Below are 25,693 nucleotides of genomic sequence, written 5' to 3' on the forward strand. Positions count from 1 at the left end.
TTCTGGAGAATGATCAGACTTCCTCCCACTAAAGGCTGAAGGCCCCAACCGCCTAGACTTGCATACCAGATTCGCCCCGAATGTTGCTTCCCAGATTGGCCAGTGGTAGTCCTACAAAATCCCAAGTGGAGTGCTGGGAAACACAATTTGCATTCAGATCACCCACCACCACATTTCTCCCATTCACAAACCTCCCAGACCAATCCTCGATAATAGGGCAGACATTCTCCACAAAGGCATCCACCTGTGCAATGCCCTTGTGCCAGTATATATAGATAACTCAAAGTTTTACCAAACCATCTATAGAGGTGAGATCCACCCCCAAAACACCAAATGGCAAGTTATCAATTAGTAGCCCACTCAGCCCCAAAGAATTTTCTATTGCAATAAGAAGACCCCTGAGGGCCTTCCGCCTGCACTTTCCTTGGGTAATTGAATAAAGATACTATAGCCATCCAAAATGGGAGTGGAGGTCAGTCATGTTTTTTGTAGGCAGATAAATAATAATAATAATTATTAATAATAATAATAATAATAATTACAAAAATAAATACAATTGGCTAGTCTCAGGTTGTTCATGCAGAGCGGGTTGGGAAAAGTTGAATATTGCCCCGAGTATTCCAGGATTTTAAACAGAGCAACACAGCATCCCATACAGTGCCAACGCCAGCTAGAACTTTATGGGACCAGTTTCTGTCACAGAAAGGAGATTATGGTAGCCCAATCTATTTCTTTCCCACCACTTTTTCTATTCCCAAAACCCGCTTTCTCAGTGACCACTTGGGAAGGAATAGTACTCTGCTTGTCCTCCTTAGATCAGGGGCCCCCTTCTCCCCATCCAACAGTTTGATTTCGAAGCCAAGATTGAAGAGGGCTTCACTTTGTGTGAGGATCAGCTCCTCCACCAAGGGAGAATTCTGGTGAATAATACAAATATCCACATGATCCCTCTCAGGGAAGGCAACTCTCCCAATATCAGACGAGGCCACCAGTGCCAAAGAGGCCATTTCAGAGAAAATGGACAGAATGTTTTATCGGTTCACACATATGCGATAATTAGGACCAAAAGTGCTGGTAATTTTGTTTCGATAGGGCCTCTGATTAGCACCTTTGTCCATCAACCTCGAACCCAGTGTTCCCCTAGCTTTTGCGATAAGTGGGTCACCAGCTCGTTAATTTAATGGAGTCATACGGGTCCCACGTACAGTTGATAGTTGTGCATTAGAAGGGTCCCTCAGGCGTAGCTAGTGGGATAGTATAGTCACTGTAGCAGGTCCTTCATCCCGAGGCTACTCTGAGATAGTTAGAGCTTGGGGGAATATCCACTAGGTCCTCCAAGTATCTTGACTTACCACATCCACAGCCCACCCCAAGGTTCACTGAGCCCATCCCAAAGTTTACAGTAACAGGCAATTTCCCAAGGTTACTTGCCCCCAAAATCTTTGATAAGTCAAGCAGACTAGGTAAACCAGCTGGTCCTTCCCAGGTTGGCGTCTGTACAGAATGCTTCCTCTCCTCAATTCCCCCCTGGGGCAGATAATGTCCTATCACAGGTTTTTGGAACGGTGGTGCTGAGGTGGACGCCCCCCTCTCATGGGTCCCAGATAGACTCAATCCGGTCAGAAATTGCCCCAAGTGAACACATTGCCATAGAGCCACCACCCAAAAATCTCAAGGGTTGAGGGAATACAGACTTATCCCTTGGCTCCAGATCAAGCCCCCTGCCATTTAAACCTGTGCACCCAGAATTTTCCCTGATATCCCTGCATTCATAAAGGCCTTATCCGGGAGAGCAGAGCCCACCTGGGCTCCACCATAGATTGCCCCACCCAAGCAAGTAGATGGATCAAAGTCTGTTTGAACCATGGAGTTCGCAGGTATAGCTTTAGGTGGGGGCTCCGAATTAAAAATTCCATGTTCAGTGACTAGTGACAACCTAGATCGAAAAAGGGTTCTGTGGGTAGCTCTAATAGAGAGGATACGATTCCATCTAGCCCCTGGTTTGCACCTCACCAGTTTCCCTTTTTTTACCTAATCAATTTGGGAAATGGTGACGGTTGGCCACCAGGGGGCGCCGGATGAAGACCTAGCTCCACGTCGCGCCGCCAGGGCTGCCCAAATCCTTCAAAATCCTGCAGTTTCTTCGGTTCTCTTGCTGACCTGCACTACATACCACTGCAGGGGAATGCACCAGCATCCCCCCCGAAAAATCCAGGCAAAAATCAGACCTGCCTGAGTCTCCTGTGAAAGCCCTGCCGGTGACAGAGTCGGCGTGAAGGAAGCGCCGTCATCAGCAGGGCCCATCAGAGCCCCACTGAAGATACGCCTCGTACACTGATCGATCCCCGAGGCTCCCGGGATAGTTGTCGCGGGACCGGTGTCGTCGCCCAGCGAAGTGAGAGGTGAGGACTTACCCTCCCCTTTCCCCCCCTGGGCCTCCGCTCCAGCCGCTTCCGCCGCAGCCTCCCCTCCCCCCCGCACGACACCTGCGCGGGCTCTCCCTCCCCAGCCCCCGCCGAGCGTGGGCCGCCTGGGTTGAGGGCTGCCCGCGGGAAAGAAACATCGAGTGTGGGGGAGGCACACACGGCAGCTGGAGGGGGATGGGAAATCTCAGGGGCGGCCGGCAACGAGGACAGAACACCAGCGGGTCGGAAACGGACATGTTGGGGGATTGCTCCTGGCCCCAGGCGCTGCAATCTGAGGTTGCCTGCTAAGAAAGTGCAACCCAACCGGAATAGTAAAGGTGCTCACACCAAGCACCAGGAAAAAGCACCCACCACGCACTGGGAGGGAAGCCAAGGACTCGCCCCCAGACGCCTGGACCCAGACTTGCCACCTCGGTCGGAGCAAGCACGCCGACACATCAGACTGGCGCCACCCTCACCGCCTGCATAATCATCCCCCCCCCCTGAACTACACGATAAAGCATGCCCAGGGCTGGGTTACATTGGACATAGGGCCAGACTGCGCAGGCCAAGGCCCGACAGGGCGCAAAGCAACACGCTGGGAACAGGGATAAGGACACCAATCGGCAACCCACCGGAGGCCACAGAAACGGATCGAAGGCCTAAGGACCCCCCAGGAGGGAACCTCCGATCCATCGAGACACACCCGCACCCAGTGCCACCCCATAGGGTCAGAATGGGAAAGGATCAGCCCCGCAGAGGAACGACCCAAAAAAAATAGACAAATACACGATGAGCACCCCGGCGGCTCTCCCGGATCCAATTAGTAGGGCGGACAACGAGTCAATGAAGGGCGATGCGGCCCAAACGCTGTCTCTCACCGACATCATGGCAGCAATCAACGACTCCAGAACCTCAGTAGAGACCAAAATAGACGGCTTGGCCTCCGAGGTGTCCTTTGTGAGGCAAGACTTAAGGAACCTAACTACCAGGGTTGGGGAAGCAGAACAACGAATATCCGACACCGAAGACACAGTTAAAAACCTGGGAGGCCGCCTTGAACAAATGGAATGGAAAATCACCACGCTCGAAAATAGAGCTGAAGACAGTGAGGGTAGGTCCCGCCGGAATAATCTCTGCATATTCGGCCTTCCCGAGAAAGAGGAGGGGCCCTCCCATGGAGCTCTTTCTGGAAGACTGGCTAGCAGACTTGATGGCTCCCAAGCAACTCTCCAAATTTTTCTCAATAGAAAGTGCACAAAGAGTTCCGACGGGCAGACCAGTCCCGGGGGCCCCCCCACGAACGGTAATCGCAAAACTCATGAAATACAGGGACCGAGACACACTACTGCACATGGCAAGGGCGACTGGCCCCATTACTTACAATGGTAACCGAATCGGGTTCTTCCCCGACTGCACGAGAGAGGTCCAGAAGTCGCGACAATCCTACGACTCCATAAAAAAGAAACTGTCACCCCTGGGCATTAAATACGCACTCTTCTTTCCGGCAACATTCAAAGTATACCACAACGGCAAGGTTCATGTGTTCTACAACCCCCGCGAGGCCTGGGAGTGGTTAGAAACACAGGTCCTCTCTACTCCATGCCCGAATAGACCGGGTGGAAGCACACCCCACAGCCACGATGGAGACAACAACCACCCTGCTGGACAGGTCACCACACCACGTGAAGAAGCCGGAAAACTCGGATCTCCGATCAACATGGGACACACTTGAAATTGTGCAACTACTGAGCGACAGGACTAAGGAAACGGTATGAGATCCTTACAGCCGGCGGCCCTGGAGGGGCTGTGGGGGAAGTGGACAACTAACACCTCTGCGCCCCCTGAGGGGGACTCTTCACTGTTAGTTCTACTTTACGTTCAGTGGTTACCTTGAACCACACGAGTTGCGGGGTAGGGTCCTTCTGACCCCTCCCCCCGCCACTGAGTTGGGGCCTTTGCCCCTCTAGTAGTTTAAACGGTTTGGGGAACAGGTACTTCTGGTTGGGGGAAGTGCAGGGTGGGGGGAGTTTGGGGGTTTTCTTGGGGAAGGAAGGGAAAGGCCTCATGTCACAAGTACCTGCAGTAATGGTCAGCAGAACAGAAACTCTGCACGGACATGGCCTACGGTTCACAGGTTAGGGTTCTAGAGTTTGCACATGTAGTACACAAAATTGATCATCAAATAGGAACGGCAGAAGGGCTCAGATGTCAGTTACGCCTCAAAATGGCCGACAAAATAGAAGCACAGGAAACACACTGCATCCTTCCATATAACCCCAAATAAAGACTCACGCCGATATAACACAAAAGAGACAAATATCTCTGTTGACCTGGAACGTGAACGGCTTGGGGACGGGCATAAAGCGTAAACTGGTACTCCAATACCTTAACCGCCATTCCCCAGACATTGCATTCATAACAGAAACCCACCTGATCGGTACCAACAGTGGGCTCTTTAGGAAATCAAATTACCCACACACATACCTCGCTGGGTTCTCCAGAGGCTCTAGGGGAGTCATGATCCTCTTACATAAAAGATTCCCGTTTATCACAAGGAAAGTCAAAGCAGACCCTCGGGGCAGGTTTGTGATGGTATTGGGGGAACTGCAGGGGGAGACTTGGGGCCTCGTGGCAGTGTATGCACCTCCCACGCTTACAGCGGAACTCCTTGTTGAGCTCCAAGATATAATACTAGAAGAACGGGCAGACTCATGGGCAATAGGGGGAGATTTCAATGAGGTCATGGAGACAGCCTGGGACAGAACACACGTGGGCAGCAGAGCAGCGGACACCCCGACCAAACTCCTCACCTTTGCAGAAGCTATGGGGCTATCTGACACATGGAGGGCAGCCCACCCCATGGATCGGGGCTACTCGTTCTATTCCAACGCACACCGGTCCCTATCCAGACTCGATTATATCCTCACCCCTATGAACATGGGCCATCGACTATTGTCTGCAGAACTCCTGGCGAGAGGGATCTCTGACCACTCCCCCCTGTTGGTGAAACTCAAGGGTTTGACAGCAAAACAGGAACCCACCTGGCGCCTGAACACCTATTATTTAGGGATACCCGAAATACTGGAGGGGCTTGCAAATAAAACATCGGAATACTTCGACTTAAATGAGGAGGCTGTGGACTGCCCAATAATAAGGTGGGAGGCATACAAGACCGTCATAAGGGGGGAAGCAATTTCCTTGGTGGCAGCTCACTGCAAACAGCACACCGAGGCAATCTCCGAAGCGGAGGCCCAGGTAACTAGGCGGGAGGAGCAGTTCCTCGAAGAGGGAACCCAGGAGGCACATGAGGCCTTGGTCACAGCCCAAACAATCCTGAAAGACAGGGCCTTAGACAATGCCCGAACCGCCCACTGGCTGGTCCGGAGCCAGATATATGAGAGGGGAGACAAACCCACCAAAACACTAGCCTGGCTGGAGCGTAGGGAGCAGAGTAAAGGACAAGTACGGGCCATCCAAACCCCGGATGGGGATTTACTAACGGGGGACGCTGAGATCGCCGGGGAATTTGCAAACTACTACAGAGAACTATACTCCCCGCAAATACGAGAACCCCCAGCAAACATCCCAAACTTTCTGGACGTGATCACGATCCCCCGCCTTTCTGAACCCCAGATAGAACAGTTAGACACAGCCATCACCGAAGACGAGATAGGGGAAGCCCTCTCTCAACTACAGACGGGGAAGACCCCTGGCCCCAACGGGTTCCCAGTGGAACTGTGGAAAAAATGTAGTGTAACGACAACGAAACATATACACACCATGTTCCTCCCTAGCAGAGAACAGGGCACCCTCCCCCAGACCTCCGAAAACGACAATAGTGGTGATCCCCAAAGCAGGGAAACCCCCGGAGCACTGCGCCTCTTACAGGCCAATTTCTCTAATAAATGGGGAGGCCAAAACACTAGCCAGAGTCCTCGCCAATAGAATGCTGGGGATGATTGGATCTCTAATCCACCCGGATCAGTGTGGATTTGTGCCTGGTAAGTCCACATGAATGAATCTCCGCAGGGTCCAGATTGCTCTTGATCGTGCTGACAAGATCCCGTCCCCGCTGGCCCTCCTGGCAGTGGACTTTGAGAAGGCTTTCGATACAGTGGGATGGGATGCCCTGTGGGCCATAATGAAACGCATGGGCTTTGGACAATACTTTATGTCATGGTGTAAGCTCCTTTACTCCCTCCCCGAGGCCTCTGTAAGAGTCAATGGGAAATCATCCGCCACATTCCCGCTGAGTAGGGGGACCAGGCAGGGATTCCCCTTCTCTCCCCTGCTGTTTATCCTCGCCATCGAGCCTTTGGCAATCCGTTTGAGAACTGATACACAATGGACAGGGTTCGCCTGGCCACGGGGCGGGGAGGAACGGGTCTCGCTGTATGCGGATGACCTTTTGATACATTTGAGCAACCCAATAATCTCCTGCCCGATAGTGACCAGAACCCTGGAGGAATACCAACACTTCATGGGACTCCGGGTCAACACACAGAAAACAATCTTCTTCCCGGTACAGGGAAGGGAGGAAGCAATCCCAGATCCCTGTCCATACTCTGTTTCAATTCTGGGCTTCACCTACCTAGGCATAAGAATTAACAGGACACAGGAGGACTTCCCCAAACTGAACCTGCACCCTATAATGGAAAAACTGGAGAACGATGTCGCCCACTGGCACTCCCTCCCACTTTCATTACTCGGGAGCACTTTTTAAGATGCTGGCACTCCCGAGATTTCTGTACATCCTCCAAAATGCCCCGCTCCCCATCCCGGCCACAACATACGCAGAAATCAACCGGACCCTCCGCACACTTCTCTGGGGAGGGAAACAGCCACGCATTGCCCTAAAAACGCTCTACCGCTCTGTGTGGGAAGGGGGTATAGGACTGCCCAACATTCGCACATACTACTGGGCGGCACAAGCGGGGGTGGCGAATGAATGGCTACACGAAGACCCGCTGCTACCACATATCCGAGTGGAGACAGGGGACACTGGCCCCCCCTTCCCCCTGCATATACTATACGATAGCCCAAGGAACCTAAGAGCGGCACTGACCGGGTCCAGTCACATAAAGCGAGTTTGGAGGGAGATACATAGATACTTAGGCTGGGAAGACGGACCAACCCTGATCCAACCCCTCTGGCGTAATGCACATCTTCCCAAAATACAAAAAGTGGGCCACTTTGAAACCTGGGAGAGGAAAGGGATATCCACACTGGCGGACATTGTCCAGGAGGGGCGACTGATAGACTTTGAAACCCTACTGACGAGGCTCGGGCTGTCACCCATGGACCGCTTTATATACCTCCAACTTACGCACGCCATTAATACCCAATTCCCGAACCTGGCCGATATACCCACCTGCTCTCCCTTGGAAACAAACATACTCCCACAAAGTATCCCTCACAAGGTAACCTCCACCCTCTATCAGGCAATTAACTCCTTTGGATCCGGGGTGCTCGTCAACCTCAGGGATAAATGGGAACAGGACCTAGGGCAACTGGAGGAGGAAGAGTGGGTGGAAGCCCTGATGTCCCCGCGGGAAATTGGGACCGATGCTAAACTCCGGCTGATTCAGCTCCGAATCCTACACAGGTCCTACTACTCCAGAACGCAAATGGCCACTTGGGGAGGGGATGGCAACGCAGAATGCAGCCGATGCAAAAGGGCGTTGTGGGAATGCGGGGTGCTGCAGGAGTTTTGGACTGCGTGTTTACTCCGCCTCTCCAGAATACTTGGTACCACAATCCCGAGAGACCCTAAACTTATCCTGCTGGGTATAGGAGGCGAAACTGACCTTAATAAACACGAAAGAATATTTCTAGGAGTAGCACTTGGTGCGGGAAAGAGACTCACGGCAGCCACATGGGGCTCGGGGGACAGGATAACCATTGACAGATGGTCCAATGAAATGGACAGATGCGCCTCCCTGGAGAGGCAAATTTATAATGCGAGGGGTTCCCCCCGTAAGTTTCAGAAAATATGGGGAAAATGGGAACTATAAAATGTTAAGGCCAAAACAAGGGACCGCGGCGACGCCCTGCTCAGCTGCCGGGCGGGTGGTGCGGATTCTCGACCCCCACCCGACCTCCCCGCCGTACTACACAACTGTCAAGAGTTATGTTATGCACTGCTATCTACTGCGACCTTGATGATGGGTCTCCTAATGTCTTTTGTGTACTCACGTTGAATGTGCTACCTTCTCCTTTTTTCTTTTGTTCTCTGTTTAATAAACCAATAAAAAAAGATTTATAAAAAAAAATTTGGGAAATAGTGGGGGAACCATGGAGGCTATTGCAGCCACCACTTCACCCACCACCTCCATGGTCCCTCCCACAGTCAGAGATGACTCATTAGTAAGGTCAACAACCGGGGGAAAACCCCCAAAGCCAAGTGGAGTGATAATCACTGAGGTTAAACTCGGGCTTGACCTCAAATTAGAGGCGGGATCACTAGAGGGATCCTTCACAGATACATTATCGGAGATTTCAATTATTTCCACAATGTATCCGGCCCGAATGGGGAGGGAAGGCAGCCCCCCACATTATGGCCCCTGCCTCTTTTAGGCACAAGCCACCTTTCCCAAACCGTGTTGCGGTTCCAATCTCCTCAAGTTTGATAGTTACATCTGCCAGCACTGCGTTAGTAGATTGTAACTCTGCCCAAATATTGTCATAGAGAGAGACAAATGAGGTCAGGACCATATTTAGTGCAGACACAGTGGGGTGAGTCATGCGAATACGCTCATCAATCTCCCTCAAAGTATGGTATAAGGCCGGTGAGTCACTCTGGGCAACAAAGATCTCTGAAGGTAAGGATTGGGTATGGCACTCAGGATCATGTTCAAGGGTGGATATATCAAGCAGATTAGTGAGGGCCATCTGTGAATCCAAGCTTGATTGCACTTTGGTGGATCGTAGTTTGCCTCTTGTTCTTCCGCCTGGTCGGCAAGTTCAATTATACTGTTGTCCGTAAGATCCTTAAGTCCACAGAAATTGGAGTGCGAGTTCATAACCGAGTGATCTAACATCGCTTTGCCTTTCATAACTGTGAGTGATTTAAGTTCAGTACTGGTAGAAGCAGTCTTGACAAAATAGTGATCCATGACTCGTTGTTCAGAGATCGGTCTAGACCTCAGAGTGAGTTTGGGAGTCTTGTGCTGATCCTCAGGAATATGCAAAGCCGAGCTAACCAACAACCGCTTAATAGGGTAGTGAATAACGGCTTGTGCCGTTAGAGTGGATGGAGGGGGGCCAGGATTAAACTGGTCATCCATGTTTAGTGTCAGTTGGGGAACTGTCCGAACTGGGCCGCTGGATTGATCCTCCCCCTGCCACACCATCACTTCAGGGGAAGGAGCTGGTGAGAATTTGCACAGAGAAGTCACCACTTGAGGAGGACCATCAATAGTAGAATTCCACAAATCCAGACCCCCTGTCGGTTCTTGAATTGGAGTAGTAATCCTACTTCCTACCGGTTGGTCATGCAGAGCTAAAGAATCCAGTCCAGCGTGGCTGCATAGCCCTGACTGCATTCTATTGAGTGGGGCTAGCTCCAATAGCCCAGCATATTAATGAGCCTGGAGAGGAGTAGCGAAAATTTTGAAAAAAGAAATACTCAGAGACAAGCCGGTCCTAGGTCAAAGGGAGATGCCCAACGGCAGCGCCCCGCAGTCCCCAGGTACACGGTAGATAAATATGCTCAAGTCTCCAGGCAACAGGGGCCCGAGTATGCATTGCGAGCATTCAAAGTCAAGACAAGGAGCAGGAGTTGGAGCTAGAGTTTCAAATGAAGACTTACCGGCTAGTCCGAGCTAATACCGCTAACAATGTTAACTGCCAATAAATGCTTCCACCTCAGCTTCCAACACTGCTTCGCTCCGCAAGTTCGTGTAGTATTTATTGGCTCCTCCTACAGTTCAGCATGCATTGGATAGACAGGGAAAACAGCCTACTGAGCACAGAACGTCCTGCCAATAACTGCTTCCACCTCAACTTCCAACTTCAACTGGCTATCTGTGTATTACTATCCGGTTTAGTCAATTTGTTAATGATCTCATTTAATTTTTTGGGGACGTTCACTCCTGCTTGGCTTGAATCCTCACAATAAATAGACTTAGCTGTTTTTAAAGCCTCATGGTAGATGATGTGCTGCTCTTTATACTTTTGACGAAGATGAGCCTCATATCCTTTCCTCTATTGCCTTTCAGAATGCCGTACCTCCAGGCATAATGTCCATAGTGCCGGAGTATACCAGGGGCACAGTGAGAAGGCGGCTTCTTCATCAGTTGTAAAAGGGTCAATTCGCCTGCTACAGACGCCAGACTGTTGACCAACCGAATTATGTCCGTGGATAGGTGGCTTAACTTGTCCTTTTCCTCAGCCTGCTGCTGGATAACTTTGTAAAAGACTGTAGAGGGTTCCACTCTAGACCAATTAAAATAAAGGATTTAAGTCAGCATGGCCTATAGCCCCGTTTCTGAAATAGGTTTGTAATGGACACTCCCATGATGAAGGGCCAAACCTTTCTATTAAGGTGGGTGGGAAGGTTACAGCACCTTAAGCAGAGGTGCAGGGAATGTCCTTTTTTTTTTTTTGTCAAAATCTTTTTTTATTGAAAACATTGATAAACATTGTGTTCATATAAGAATGACAAATCAATAGCAATGTGCAATGTCAATTAGTCCCAGAAGTGTTCGCTTCTAAAGTTCAAGAGTAAATCCAACTGGGATCTTAATCTTTTCTCGAGAAAGTCCATTGCCCTCGCAGCTCTCAGGGATCTGAAGATAGAGCATTATGCTCTGAGGCTTTCTTATTATGCAACAAATATTTACTCTCATGCCTAATCAGATAATCAACTTCAACAGTTCATAAGTTCAACCTTTGTCATTAATCTTACAACTCTGATCAACTTGTAAACAATGCATCAACATTTCATTTTAACGGCTTTGTCATTTCTCTTGTGAATCCGTTTTGTAGCCACCCTTGGGGGTGTAGTATTGCTTTATGTTTTGTAGCGTTCCTGGCAAAAGAAAAGTGTAAGAAAGAGGGGGAGGAGAAAAGAAGAGAAAACAAAAACAAAAAAAACAAAAAACAAATATATATTCCTATCACCATATTTATCCTAAATTTGCGGCTTTACCCTCCGTGACCCTGCCGTGTCTCTCGGTTTTGGGTTCATGTGAGCGGGCGTTTCCATGTTTCGAAGACTTATCAGGGTTGGAGCAGATATTTGACCAGTCTAGGCTGGAAGAACATGTGTTCTTTCTCTGCCACGTGGTCCAGTAAAGGGCCCCAAATGTTTTGGAATTAAGCTGACTGGTTTTCTATAGCAGCCGTCAATTTCTCTACTCCGAGAAGTTCCCATACCTTGACCCACCAGTACGCGATCTGAGGGATCTCCCGCTCTTTCCAAAATCAAGCTCGTGTGATGCGAGCTGCCATCAGTAGTTGTGTAATTAGGTTCACTCTGGGACCAGACTGAGGATAGGTCCCGTCATCCGGGGTGTCTCCCAATAACAGCACTAGTGGGTCCATCGGAAGGGTGGTTCCACAAATGTCCTTGGACCTGACCTCCAGCCAAAATGATTGAATGGTCGGGCAATGCCACCATAGGTGCCCCAAATCCCCCTTCGCTCCGCGCCATGCCAACACACCTCAGGGTATTCTACATTCATTGCATGCAATCTCTGTGGCGAAAAATACCACCGATAACATATCTTAAGTGCGTATTGCCTGACCGTAGTGCATCTAGAGGCCTTATGTGACCTGTCCCAGATTCTCTGCCAAGATTCTGAGGTGATCTCTTTCCCCAGTTCTCTTTCCCATCCTGTCATGTAGGGGAGTTTCTCTCCCTCTGGTACATTTTTCAGAAGGCGATATGTTGTCGCCACTCTATGCGATCGTTGTCCTTCTGATACCGTTAGTTCTATGCCTGTCGGGGTCCTAATGGCAGCCTTCATTACGACCGGATTAGTAGCCCAGTGTCTAAGCTGGATGTATTTGAATCTCTCCGTCTCTGCGAGGTTGAATTTTTCTTTACACTGGATGAAGGTCAAGGGGCTGTTATCGGCGTAGAGCTCTTGCAATCTCAAGGTTTCGGTTTTGGACCAATTGCAGTATGATTTAGGTTGGAGTCCTGGGGTGAAGGCTGGGTTCTGGGTGATTCGGGTCAGAGGGCCTAATCCCGGGGTGATCCCTCTTAACTTGTAATGTCTGTCCCAGCAGTGGAGTGTAGTTCCTGTAATTGGGAGAAGAGGTCTTCGGGAGGCCCGAACTTCACGCGGTATAAAAGGGAGATGGGAAAGGGGAGCGTCTGCGAACAGTTGTTCAATACCCTGCCATTTGGGGGGGTCGGATTGGATAGCCCAGCCCAGAATGGGGGCAATTTGGGATGCCCTATAGTATCTCAAGATAGAGGGGACGCCCAATCCTCCCAGCTGCCTGCCTCTCGTGAGGATTTTGCGCTGAATTCTGGGCGTTTTACGCTGCCAAATAAAGCAGCATATTTCCTTCTGTAAAGCATGTAGATCCCGTTGTAAAATGTGGACCGGAAGGGCTTGGAATGTGTACAGAAGCCGGGGCAGTAGGGTCATTTTAAAAGCGTTTATGCGCCCTAACCATGATATTTCTTGAAGGGTCCATTTTTGCAGGGATTCCTTTGTGTCTTTTATCAGTTAAGGGATGTTGACTTTCCCCCGGCCAGAGTATGTCGGAGTTAGGTGTACGCCCAGGTAAGCGATTTTGGAGTTTCCCCAACTAAGAGCGAAAGTGTTCTGTAGGGCGTTTAGGACCTGTGAGGATTCAGACAAGTTCAGGCCCTTTGATTTGGCCTTGTTTATTGTGAATCCCGAGATCTGCGTAAAACAGTCAAGAAGACTCATAAATCGGGGGACCAAGGTTTGAGCCTCCTTTAGGAAACAAAGCACATCATCTGCATAGAGTGCTACTTTATGACTCTGGTCTTTTACTTCGAACACGCGGATTTCGGGGTGGAGGCGGATGTGTTGGGCCAATGGTTCCATTGCCAAGGCAAAGACCAGTGGCGAAGGGGCACCCTTGCCTGGTTCCCCTGCCGAGGGGTATCTGTGGTGTCCAATGTGCATTGACCCGTACTCTAGTGGAGGCAATTGGAAAATTGGACAGCACCAATTTAGAGAATTGTGGGCCGCAAGCCAAAACCTTCCAAGACCAGTTGCAGATAGTCCCACGACATGCTATCAAAGGCCCGATGTGCATCTAGGGAGAGCAATGAAAAGGGGCCTGAAAGGGTGGGGGCCAGAGATATTAAGTCAATTGCTCTCCTGATGTTATCATAGGCTGCCCAGCCCTGGATAAAACCCGTCTGGTCCCTATCTATTATTGTGGGCAGCACTTCCCCAAGTCGCTGCGCTATAATTTTACTGAACAGCTTGGCATCCATGTTAAGCAAGGCTATGGGCCGGTTGGATGCGCAGTCCTCCGGATCTTTCCCCGGTTTTAAGATTAAGGTAGTGTTTGATTCTGCCATGGACGGAGTGACCGCCCCGGAATCCCATACCACGTTAAATAATCTCGTGAGGCGCGGTATGAGTTCCTTGGCAAAGGTTTTGTAGAATTTGTTTGTGAATCCGTCTGGGCCCGGAGCCTTGCCCACAGGGAGGGCTTTGATAGCGCATTCGACTTCTTCTGCGGATATTGGGGCTTCTAAGGATTCTAATAGTGCCTGTGGCAGCCGGGGGAGATCCGCCTTAGTTATGAACTCTTTGGCAGACTGTGGGTCCCCTTTATGTGGGGTTGCATGTTCCCTGAAGAATTCCTCTATAATACGGCATTTACCCTCATCAGAGTAGGTGCTTTTGCCTGATGTGTCCCGCAGAGAATCTATTCTGTTTTGTTTAGTTTGTTTACCCAATTTGGCTGCCAAAAGTTTATTAGCCTTATTCCCCTTCGTATATAAGAATTGCTTGGTGCGCATCATAAAGAATCGGTCTTGGTTAGTGTTTGGAGCATAAATAGAGACCAGTGTTACCCTTCGGCAATCTAAAGTGGCATTCACCAACAGAAACCTTCCCTCTTCATCTCAGACCGTTCCCAAGGTCCTGAATGCGATCCCCTTGTGGACCAAGAAGGCAACCCCTCGTTTTTTCAGCCCACTAGAGGCAAAGAATTTAGTGGGGTATAACTTATCATTTAAGCGGAATTCGTCCTCCGGTTTTAAGTGAGTCTCTTGGAGGAACAAGAAGGATGCATCTAGGGATTTCAGTCTGTGGAGGAGAGATTTACGTTTCAGCGGGGAATTCAAGCCTTGCACATTAAGTGATATAAATTTGTAGTTAAGGGCTGCCATATTGTGGTTGTTCGGGTTCTCGCCTCAAAACCGTAGGAAACTTCCTTAGGTCAATCATTTGGATCCCGGGTGAAAAAGGATTGTGGTGAATCAGACCACAAAATCCCTTCCGAGGTTCCCCGGTAGGGTCAAAAACATGAAATGTAAAACAATAAGTAGGACAAAAACAGAAAAAGCCGATTAAATCTACTACTATCAACCAAAATTGCACATTTTTCAATCCTTTCAATAGTTTAACCAGATTCAAAGTCTAGCGGGCGCCATCCATTCCGGCGCCCAAGTCAATTATTAATAACAGAATTTTCTGACACTCAACTCTAACTCAACAAGAGGTGAAGAACGGCGGGGGTTATCCTAGACTCCCATGGATTTCCCATGTGGTGTGATGGTTACACTCTGGCCCCCGGGCAGGGTTCCAACCAAGGCGTCCCCGGAGAAGTCAACCGGGGTTCCAAGTAGGGGACCATCCACTCTCAATAAAGAATGTACTTCTCACGCTCAGACCGCTCAGGTCGCCGCCCAACGTTCTCCTTCTGTTGATGTTGGGGTGGAGTTTTCTCCCGGCACCTCAGCCGTTTTCTTGGGACTGGGATCTCGAGGTGGGTTTCCCGTGGTTTGTGGTCGTCGCCGGGATCTCCCCGTCCCGTTTTAGGTGGCTGGAGTAGGGTAGAGCCTTTAGTCTCCTGGGGCTAGGGACCGGAGTCAGATTCCCCAGGTGAGTCAGCCATCAAGCTTTTAGATTCTTCCTCTGTGGAGATTATGTGATGTTGATTGTGGAATTCAAACATCAGCTTGCAGGGGAACCCCCAAGGTAGCAAATCTTTCGGGCTCTCAACCAGGATGTTACCCTCTGTAGGCGACGTCTGCACGCCAAAGTATAGGGTGCCAAGTTCTGAAAGTATTGAATCTTCGCGCCCCGGAAGGTTATGGAGTCTGCATCCCTGACTGCCGCCATCATGTCTTCTTTCTGACGGTAGAAGTGCACGCGGGTGAGCACATCTGGGAGTAGATTTCTCCCTCATTTGAGCTGATGAGTACACCCAGTGGGTTCTATCTAATTTTATCTCTTCATTCGGGTGAAGTGCCAAGAGGGTTCTAAACATAGTTCTAAACATAGTTTCTACATATTATAATTCTCGATCATCTATCTGCCGGGGAATCCCCCGAAGGCGCACATTGTTTCCGTCTCGATCTGTTTTCTAGATCGGCCTGTTTCGCCCAGATGTCCTCAAGGTGCTCCTCAATGGTGTTTACTCTTCCCGTCAGGGCTTCGTTATCATGGGATTGCACGCAGGTTACATTTTCAAGGTCGTTGACTCTGGACTCCAAACCCCCCAAATGGGACGTAAGGTCTGCCAGTGACTGAGCCAGGGAGTCCTTGGAGGTCTTAGTTTCCCTTTTCATCTCCTGAGTGATGTCGTGTTTAAAGGACTTCAACATGCCCTCTAGTTCATCCCTGGACATTGCCATCTCGGAGGTCGGTTTAGCGGTCGAAGCCGGGAGGATTTCAGTGACAATGTGGGTGGAGGGTGGATTCCCCGGTTGTGTTGTCAGATAAGACTGAATGCCGCGTGCTTTCTTTCTCGCCTCTGTTTTGTGCATCCCTTGGTGATATTGCAGGTATCGCTCACTCGATATGCCGGCTGCCGGGAGTTTTCAAGGTAAGAGGTGTGCTTATGCCCAGTGAAGTATGGGGGAGTTTCGGTGGGTTGAATGTATGGAGGGCTGGTGTGATCCCAATCCCAGTCCAAGGACCTCTTATAGTGATCTGGCGCCTATAACACACCACTCCCGCACCAAATTGAGACACTCACCGGGCCTGTATATGTATATGTCCGTTGGATGTTCGGCCTCGCCTTCAGCGTCTTGCATTCAGGGTGTTTTCTCCCCACGTGGACCACCTCCGCGTTCGGTTTCCTTTAGGGGATTTCCCGGGTTCCGGCCACGGCTACAGTCGGGGGCCCTGTACTGCTGCTCGTGTCACCCTGAGCGGAGCTCCAGGGGCCAGCACCACGCTATTCCTGGGCACTGAGATCCAGGACGGACATCTCCCATTCACTGCGGGGCTCTCCTCCGGGGCTCCGGCTGCCGCACAAGCGTAGCTCCAGGATGCTAGCGCTGTTATTTCGACCTCCGCTGCCGAGGACAACAGGGGCAGCGGGTTACGCTATGTCTTTGGGGATCTTTCAGCGAGACTGAGGGTCTGCTGGCTTCCGTTCCGCTCACCCCGCTGATCGCTCGTTGCTCCTCCACCACTGCGCCCTGGGTTTCGCTCCTTTGAGCCGTTTCAGCTCAGGACCCAGGCTTCAGTGTTGGTTCTTCCAGGGCGTCGATGGGGATCAACGGGTCGCATCCTCGGCGCGGCTCGTTCCTTCCTCTTACCAGGGGTGATTTAGGCGCACGCCGCCATTTTGTTGTTGGTCCAGGTCAGTTCTCTGGCAACTTTCGGCGCCCCGAATTATGTTCATATGAGGGAGTATGTAGATCTACACCCCATCAAAGGCATCAGCTTCTCTTCTTCTTCCCTCCGGAGTCAGAATCGGGCGAAAACTCTCTAATTAAACAGTTGAAATGACATGACTCGGGCGTTACAGAGCAGAGCTCACGGGAAACACGACCGCATGGCGTGCTTCCTAGCCACGCCCCCCTGGAATGTCCTTCTTTTATATCTGTACAGCAGTTATTTAGTAATTGTTAACTATCTTCTTCATTTGAAAGATCTTTGGGCTCTCACTGGTGCTGATTTGTTGCATTCTTTCATGCATATTGCATTTGGACTGTTGACCCTTGTTATTACTTCTCGCTTGGGACTGCAAGGGCACCATCAGTGGCACCAGTGATACTAATTGTCACCACCTAGTTCAGATTGAGCAGGACACTTCTTTGACCAAGAACATTTTGTCTTTTGGTGGTGGGACACGTGTGAGGGTGTGCATGGAAAAAAGTAGGGTGGTTGCAAATAGTAGAGAAGGTTTTTATTTTTAAAATGTTTAATATAGGTCAACGTTTGTTTTCCTTAACATATTTGCCAGGCTCCAGGATCTGGCACAGGACTGTGGGAGCTGCATTGCAGACACATGTTTGCTGCACCGCTGAGCAGGAGTGCGAGTCTGACTTGAAAAGACCTTGTGTTGGTGACGCTGTTGCGCTTGAACAGTATGGCCGCCTGAGAGTGAGCTCCATACTGGGGAAACTCCTAATCGGCAATATTTGCAGAAGTGGTGCTACCTATAACCCCCCTGCACCACCAGTCGACTAGTGGCTTCTGTGAAAGATCTACTGCGGAGATAGAGCCGCTCTAAGAGTGCCGCCTAGCCTCCTGGCTGTGACCCGCACTGCGCCTCCACTGGGACCGGACTGTCGGGAACTGGAGTGGCGAGGATCCACAGGCCCATGGGGGAGGTGCAGCTGCTGTGCTGAGCCACGCACCTCCCCCACTCTGCCCTTGCCGGCGATGCTCAGCGTGACGGGTCTGCTGCCCTGCCATTGTACAGCGACATCCAGGTGAAGATACGGCGATCATTGCCTTCAGGCACCTGCCGGCGTAACTGCTGTGACACCAGCGGTACACCACATCGAGGCTGGAAACCGGCACCAGCGGACAACTTGGTGGCGCTATCCCCATTCTGCCGGCATCACTTGGGTGACTTTCTTGGTGCAATACAGCTCCGCGGAACCAGGCAGCGGACGGGGGAGCTGCAGGGCGTGGTTCTGTTCTGCTTCGCCCACCATTTTCTGTCACGAGCGAGACTCTGTGACGCCTGTGGGAGCTGCAGACCGCGTCCGGGAGCTGTTGCCAAGAACCACGACAGCAGGTACAGATCCCAACAGTCCGATGCGCTGTGGCTGATTGGCACACTTTCCTTTTGCCCGTCTGCCGCATGGTGGGCCCTCTTAGGGACACACAAGATGCTGCAGAGGCCCTGTTCGCTGAGGGAGCACTGGGTAGGCTGCACTGTACTGCGGGTGCCCCGCAATATTCAGGATACTCCTATAGAGCTGCACCGCCACCTACTGCGGATTGCCCTGACCTGTCGCCCTCAAGCCTCCATACACTCCAATTACTTCGGGCACTTTCTTCTGTCATGATTTACGTGGGAGGCCGCAGTCCACTTGATGTGATCCCATTGATTCTATAAGCCACAGTTATCATTGCAAACAGATTTAGGGCGCCTTGGTTTATTCTGGTGAGGAGGAGGGAGACAGGAGGCAGACCCCGTCCACCCTGTTATTGGGTGCCGCAGTGGTGGGAATGTGACTGTCTCCTCTTGCTTTGGGTGTTACCTGCTACTCTATAGGCTGATCCCCCCGACTCTAGGAACCACAGTTGCTGGGCTCTTTCACCGACCTCTTCCAGGTCAGCCCACTAAATTCGATCAAGCTTCTGACACGCGGCTCTGACGCCCGCCAATTTTTGGGGGTTTTTTCTCATCAGACTGCGCCAGACTACCCCACTGTGCATCGAATCTTGTGTTGGGCGGGCTGCTTGACCCTACTGAGTCACTACCATTCCCTTGGCGCTATACAAGTATCCTCTAGGGAATCCACTGATACCATGACAAAAGGGTCTAACAAAAAACAGAGCTCAATCAACATGTTTGCGAAAGCAGTGTCTAAATCTGAAGTGCACGTCCCTGAACATGAACCCACCATTTCATCGCCTCCCGAGTCTACCGAATCGCGGAGGATGATGGACTACATGCGGAAAGGGTTCCCAGTCCTTCACTCCAAACTTGATGACATGAACGGAACCATATAATCGATCAAAGCCCACATAGAAAAAACTGATGGCCGGGTTGCGGAGGTGGAGGCGAGGGTGGGGGCTGCTGAGGATGCCATTGTTACCCTCCGAGCGGAGATGACTACGCTTTCTAGACAGGTGCTAGATGTTAGTAAGAAGAATGAAGACCTTGAATTGTGCTCTAGGTGCAACAACCTCCGCATCACTGGGGCCCTGGAGGATAAAATTGACGGCTCCATGGAATACTATGTTAAATGCACCCTGCTTATGCTACTGGATTCCCCGAAATTCTCCTCACATTTTGCAATTGAGAGGGCCCACCGCACCCTGACGGCAAAACCAAAGCCGGGTGCACCTCCCTGCCCTATCATTGTGAGAGTGTTGAACTATCGTGATCGGGATTCATTACTCCGGGCGGCGAGAGCTAAAGGGGAACTCTTCCTTGGCTCCTCCAGAATCCCCTTGTACCCTGACGTTTCTGTATCAGTCAAACAGGAACGTAAAACCTAGCTACCAAGAAGAGGCTACGAGACCTGGTGGTCAAGTACTCAATGCCGTACCCGGCCAAGCTCAGGATTGAGCACTCAAATCAAGTTTATTTCTTTACAATTCCGGAAGAGGCCTCCAAATTTATAGACGAACATTTCCCAGGATGACTACATCTGCCTCAGCATCTAAGATCAAGCTGCGTCGCCTATCCATAATTGTATGACAATTTCTAGCGTGAACCGGAGCATGTTATTAATAGGCCCTCTAGTCTTCTACCTACTCCGGGCTAACTAATAATTTTTTCCCCTGTTTTCTGCTCAGCTCCGCTTTATCCACCTGTTTCATATGCCCTTCAAGTTATACACCACGAAAATGTTTAAGCTGTTCCCAGTTTCAGAAGCATCGCCGCTCATGGCCAACAAACAGCCCACCAGGCGTTGATGCCGTTGTCTTTGGGTTTGTTAGAGATATTCCGGGTTTTCACCCCTCTGATTGGGAGAGGGCTGGGGGTGGGGGCAGGATGGGGGGGGGGGGAGTCATGTTGTAAAATGCTTAACATGCAAGGAGGGAGTACAGTACGCAATCATGCTCAGGGTTACACGCATGAGCAGGAAACTCATCCACTTCTCTGAACCTGGGCCCCAGCCTCTAATTCAACACTTTAGTATTCATTTTTGCTACCTACCTTGATGGCTGACGACAACCTTGTCTGTATGAGTATGAGTTGGAATATTAGGGGGCTGGGTGATTATGTAAAGATGCGTAAATTGCAGTTATATATTAAACGACATGGTGTAAAATTGCTTTTTCTTTTTTACAGGAAACCCATGCTCAGAACTGGGGTTGTGAGGGATTTGCTAGGTCATGGGGGTCTCAGAGATACTACACTGATTATTCTACCCAGAATCGCAGAGTTGTGATCCTGATACATAAAAGTATTACGTTTCAGCACAAGGTGGTGCATGTGGACCCCTTAGGTCACTATGTTCTACTTTTTGGCACCTTACGGAACAGAGAGCTAGTGCTACTCAACATCTATGGGCCCAACATAGATGACCCTGAGTTTTACGCGCATCTGGGTCCGTGCTTTCCGGATTCCCCCTTGTTCCAAGCCTCTGCGGTGGGGACTTTAACACTATTTTAGACGTAAACTGAGATAGATTGGGCTCCAAACGCTAACAACTCTCCAGAGCGGCTAAAGCCATCATTGACATCCAGGCCCAGATGACGGCCACTGACACATGGAGGCTACTGCATCCGGACTCTCAAGCATACTCCTTTTACTCTTTGGTCCATGACTCGCACTCAAGGATCGACAGATGGCTCGTATTGGATGTACACATTAGAACCTTCTCACATATGACAATTCTTCCCAGAACATTTTCTGACCATTCCCCAGTGACACTTTCCCTCAGCTGGGGCACTGATCACAATAGGACCCAATCATGGAAGTTGAAACACCATTCCCTTTTAGACAATACCTTTTAGACGGACTTAGAGACTGCCATAGACAACTACTTTGAACTAAACACGGGTTCGGCCCGCCTGCATTCTACCCTTCGGGAATCATTCAAAGTCTACATAAGGGGCATAGCAATCGCTAAGGAATCAGGGATTCTCAGAGTGATCCGGGGCAACATTTCCAAGAGTGAATCTCTACTCTCCTCCCTTGAGAACCAATACGCCTCATCACAGTCTCCTGATACCTTATCCAATATCGGCGTAGAATCAGACACATTTCGCGACCAAGCGGAACGAAAAAGGACATTTCTTTTTAACCCCCACTTTGCCCGCAGGGTCGGCAAAGGGGAGCATCCAGGCCTGATGGCACCCTGGCCCTGCCGAATTCCGCTCATTCTACAGATTCCTCTATTCTAATGTCGAAAGTATCCCTATCTCTGAAGTCGACACATACTTAGATAGCCTTCCACTCTCCGTCCAGCTTTCCACTCTCCGTCCTCTGTGCTGAGACTAGGGATTGTCTCCATATGCCAATTACTGTTGAGGACATCTCTAAGGCCATTGACTCCCTGGCCTCCGGTAAAGCTCCTGGAACCAACGGCCTCCCGGTTCAATTTGACAAGAAATATAAATCCTGCATGGTCCCCCACCTACATGCACTACGAGAGGAATCCACACTGAGGACAGATGTTCGTCCCTCTTCCAAATAGCTAGAGGCACGGGGCAGGACTGGCCCTTTTCTCCTTTGATTTTTGTTATAGCCATAGAGCCCCTAGCCGATAGGATACGTCATATGCATGCATACAGGGGGCTGAGATTGTCTGGCCCTCCCAACATCATTTCCCTATATGCTGATGACGCCCTACTTTTCATTTGTGCTCCTGCAGACAACCTTGGCCCTGTTTATCCAATTCGGTCAAATATCCGTCTAAAAGTGAATTGCTCTAAGTCTATTTTATTTCCACTCACTGAGGCCACACTCCCCCTCTCAGACCCCCTGGGGTTCACATGGTCACAGACCGAGATCACCTACCTCGGAGTAGTGGTTGCTCACCAACCTAATCTGCTGCATGCGCCTATCAAAATTACCTGACCACACTCACCAGGAAATGTCCGTGCTGGGCTAAACTGCTGATTTCTCTGGTGGGTAAAATCGGTATTCTAAAAATGGTCGTACTCCCCCAACTCTTGTACCGGTTCCTTAATATTCCCTTGTGGCCTAGTAATGAATTCTTCCAATCACTAACCCAATAGAACAAACCCTGTTCCAGCCTTTGCAATGTAAGAGGCTGCTGCAGTGGCTGTGCCTACACACTTGTGCCCATTTCATTCTCACCTGAGCCTCTTGAAACACATATGGCCCTAGGTCTCTCCTGTGCTCCAGGATCTTCTCTGCTTGCTCGGGTGGTATGTCGATTTGCAGAGAAGGTGGTATATTGGAATTGATGAAGCAGTTGATGATGGCAGAGACCTTGCTCTGGATTGTAGCATCGTCGCAGTGTGAATGGCACAAATCCTGGCAAAAGAAGAACAAGTAATCATACTTCCATTCCTTGACTATTTGGCATCAGTTAACACTTAGCAGTAGTACCACAGTAGTAGTAGTTACTTTAACAGACCTAGACAACTGAGGGTAAGCAGTTGATCAGGCAAATGAAATTCTACCCAAAACAATTCATTCTCATGTGAGTGCCGAAATATCTCACTCACGCCCAACATTCAGTTCAACCCAACTCTCACAGCCTCACACTCTATCGCACTGCAAGACCTACTTTTTCACCTGGCTTTCACTACATGATTGGTTATGCTTTCCTTCCTTTAATTTTTAATTTCAAATGCATCAATGTGTCATAAATGAGGAATATTTTGTAAAAGTAAATGCGATTCCAAGTATTCATGCCTCTAAACAAGTATTTTATTTGATTTCTTCTTTCTAATTTGTTTTGCATTTTATGCAGTGCTTTTGCAATAATTTACTTTTAATTATTACTGTTGGATTCAATTTCGCTTTTTTTAAATTGATGTAACTTATTTAAGATCTTATAAATGAATAGGAGACAGTAATGTAAGTAGGTCAGCATTAGTCTTCCCAAGATTTGATAATAGTTGTGGGGTCAACATATGCTGTGGCAAAACAAGTATAGCCTTACTGCCCAGGCTCTTAATATTGAAGAAACTAAAACATTATGTTTTGCTCTTTGCGAGTTGAAAAATGTGTTTTCTCTTTCTTGAAAAAATATACGAGAGTATACTGTTGACATTCAGTGGTGTATTTCAGAGATATATAAATGTGCTTGTGGAATGCAGCCATCGTTAAAACATTTCCATATGGTTCAAATGCATATATCCTAAGTCGAATATTTATTAACCCTCTTTTTTGCAAAATGTTTCACTTGATTACCTGGCAAACCTTCATCTCAAACAAATGGTGAACAGTGTTACTCACTTTGATAGATGCAATGTTATGCCTAAAAGGACTTATCTGGGGTAATCACCTCATGATCCCTTTTACAATGAACTCACAACGTACAGAACCCTAGCTGCCATAGTCAAAAGGAAACCTTAACCAAGAGAATCTAAGACGCTTAATGAAGATTACTAAACCAAACATGCTCCAACTAGACTAGAAGATGACCGATACGTTTGCAAAAAAAATCCATGAAAAAGCATGGACACAATGACACCCCTAAAACTGTTCACCCCCAACTCAAAAAAAGATACTGCAAGATGGTTAACTCCTCCACTCCAAACACTCAAGAAAACCCATCAGAAATGAGAGCAAGTTTAGGGAAAACACTACAACCTGGCTGACAGTCAAATGTCCACAACAAATTAGTTTATCCAAGGCATCTGTGTAAGAAACTTAACACACTGAATTAAAACAAGGCAATCAGAACAGCAGCCAACCCACAAAATGAAATATTAAAAATCATTGAGATGAAACCCTACCTCATGAAACTATACTGCCTCACCTTCCCAGAAGCTTTGCAATGACATCTATTACCATCTCATTAACAAAATAAAGATCCAGCAACCCATCAATGCAGCTAGTTCAGATACATTTAACAAACTCCAGATACTGATAACCCAACAACACCAAAAGAGCTAAACCATTTCAGACCAATTAACACAGAAACCTTCCTAGAAATTGTGGAAGCAAGTAATAAGTCCAGATTACCCCAAGTCCCTTGCCCACCAGACATCTTCAAACTCCAGCTTACTATTTTAAAAAAACTGACCAACCAAACTCTGGAAACTGGAATAGTACCAAAAGCCTTCTGCATTAAAACACTCTTCAAGAATACTGAAGGAAGAGTGGATGACCCAATCAACTATAGGCTGTTTCCCAACCTACCCTACCAAGCCTAAATCCTTGAAAGTTACATCTACAAGGAAATTGAATTAAATGGAGCAATAGACCATTGCAGCAGCCACATTTATTTTGATATCACACATGTGTCAGCTCCTGTGAGCCAGCTCAGCAGTGGCAAATGATGTGTTTTCTGTCAGACAGGCTGATCCTGCCAAAGTGACAGGACAGGAACCTGAATGGCCATTCCACCTCTTTGATCTCTTTGTGAGGGTACATAACTTCCTTCTTCAGAGACAGCCGCACAGCAGACAGCTGTCCTGGGCCCAGGCATCAAAGGAGCACACCCATTCAAAGAGAGTAGCCACACTGCAGGGTTCTGCATTTCTCAATGCCTTTAATCATAGTGAGAAGGGAAGGTGGTGGGTTTAGTGTAGACATGAGATCTCTGTACAGTGAAGGAAGACTTCCGCCATCTTGTTCCTCTCTGTCTCTCTCTCCTTCCTCTCCCCTCCACATCCTCTAGAGCAAAGCATTTTGGGTCTGATTAGTGTGATATCAGAAGGGCAATGCCCACACATTTCTAATGCAGGGATTATACCACTAAGGCAGTCTAGCTTTAGTCCAATCACCTGTCGACCTTTACCTTTAAAAGAAGGGTTCTCATACTACTTCTTACAATCATCTTTGAATCATCCTTTGGACTCCAAACCTGAAAGAAGATTTTGTGCACCCTGCTGGAAGAGCAGTCCTTTCCAGAGTCCTCCAGTTGTGAGGTGAAGCCAGGTTTCAATGAAGAGGAGAACTCTGATTTCCAACTCTCACTTTAATGTCTTTAACTAAAGTTAGTAATAAAGACTTCTGAATTTCAAATTTCAAATGCCATAACTTTACTTTCTGACCCCAAGGAATTAAGTAATTATAGTAAGCTTCTGTAAAGTTGTTCA

General features: G+C 49.1%; 1 protein-coding gene across 1 annotated transcript in view; it reads right to left on the minus strand.

The window, feature by feature from the left end:
* The window catches only part of RGS22 (regulator of G protein signaling 22), a 1,706,064-nt gene that overhangs the window by 364,058 nt on the left and 1,316,313 nt on the right, over positions 1–25,693 (minus strand). The window contains exon 24 of the mRNA XM_069621432.1: positions 22,773–22,952. Coding sequence (XP_069477533.1) covers positions 22,773–22,952 — 180 coding nt within the window. The remainder of the gene's footprint in view (positions 1–22,772; positions 22,953–25,693) is intronic.

This window comes from Ambystoma mexicanum, chromosome 5q, assembly GCF_040938575.1.
Source record: "Ambystoma mexicanum isolate Mex_15411 chromosome 5q, UKY_AmexF1_1, whole genome shotgun sequence".
In the NCBI taxonomy this organism is placed as follows: Eukaryota; Metazoa; Chordata; class Amphibia; order Caudata; family Ambystomatidae; genus Ambystoma; species Ambystoma mexicanum.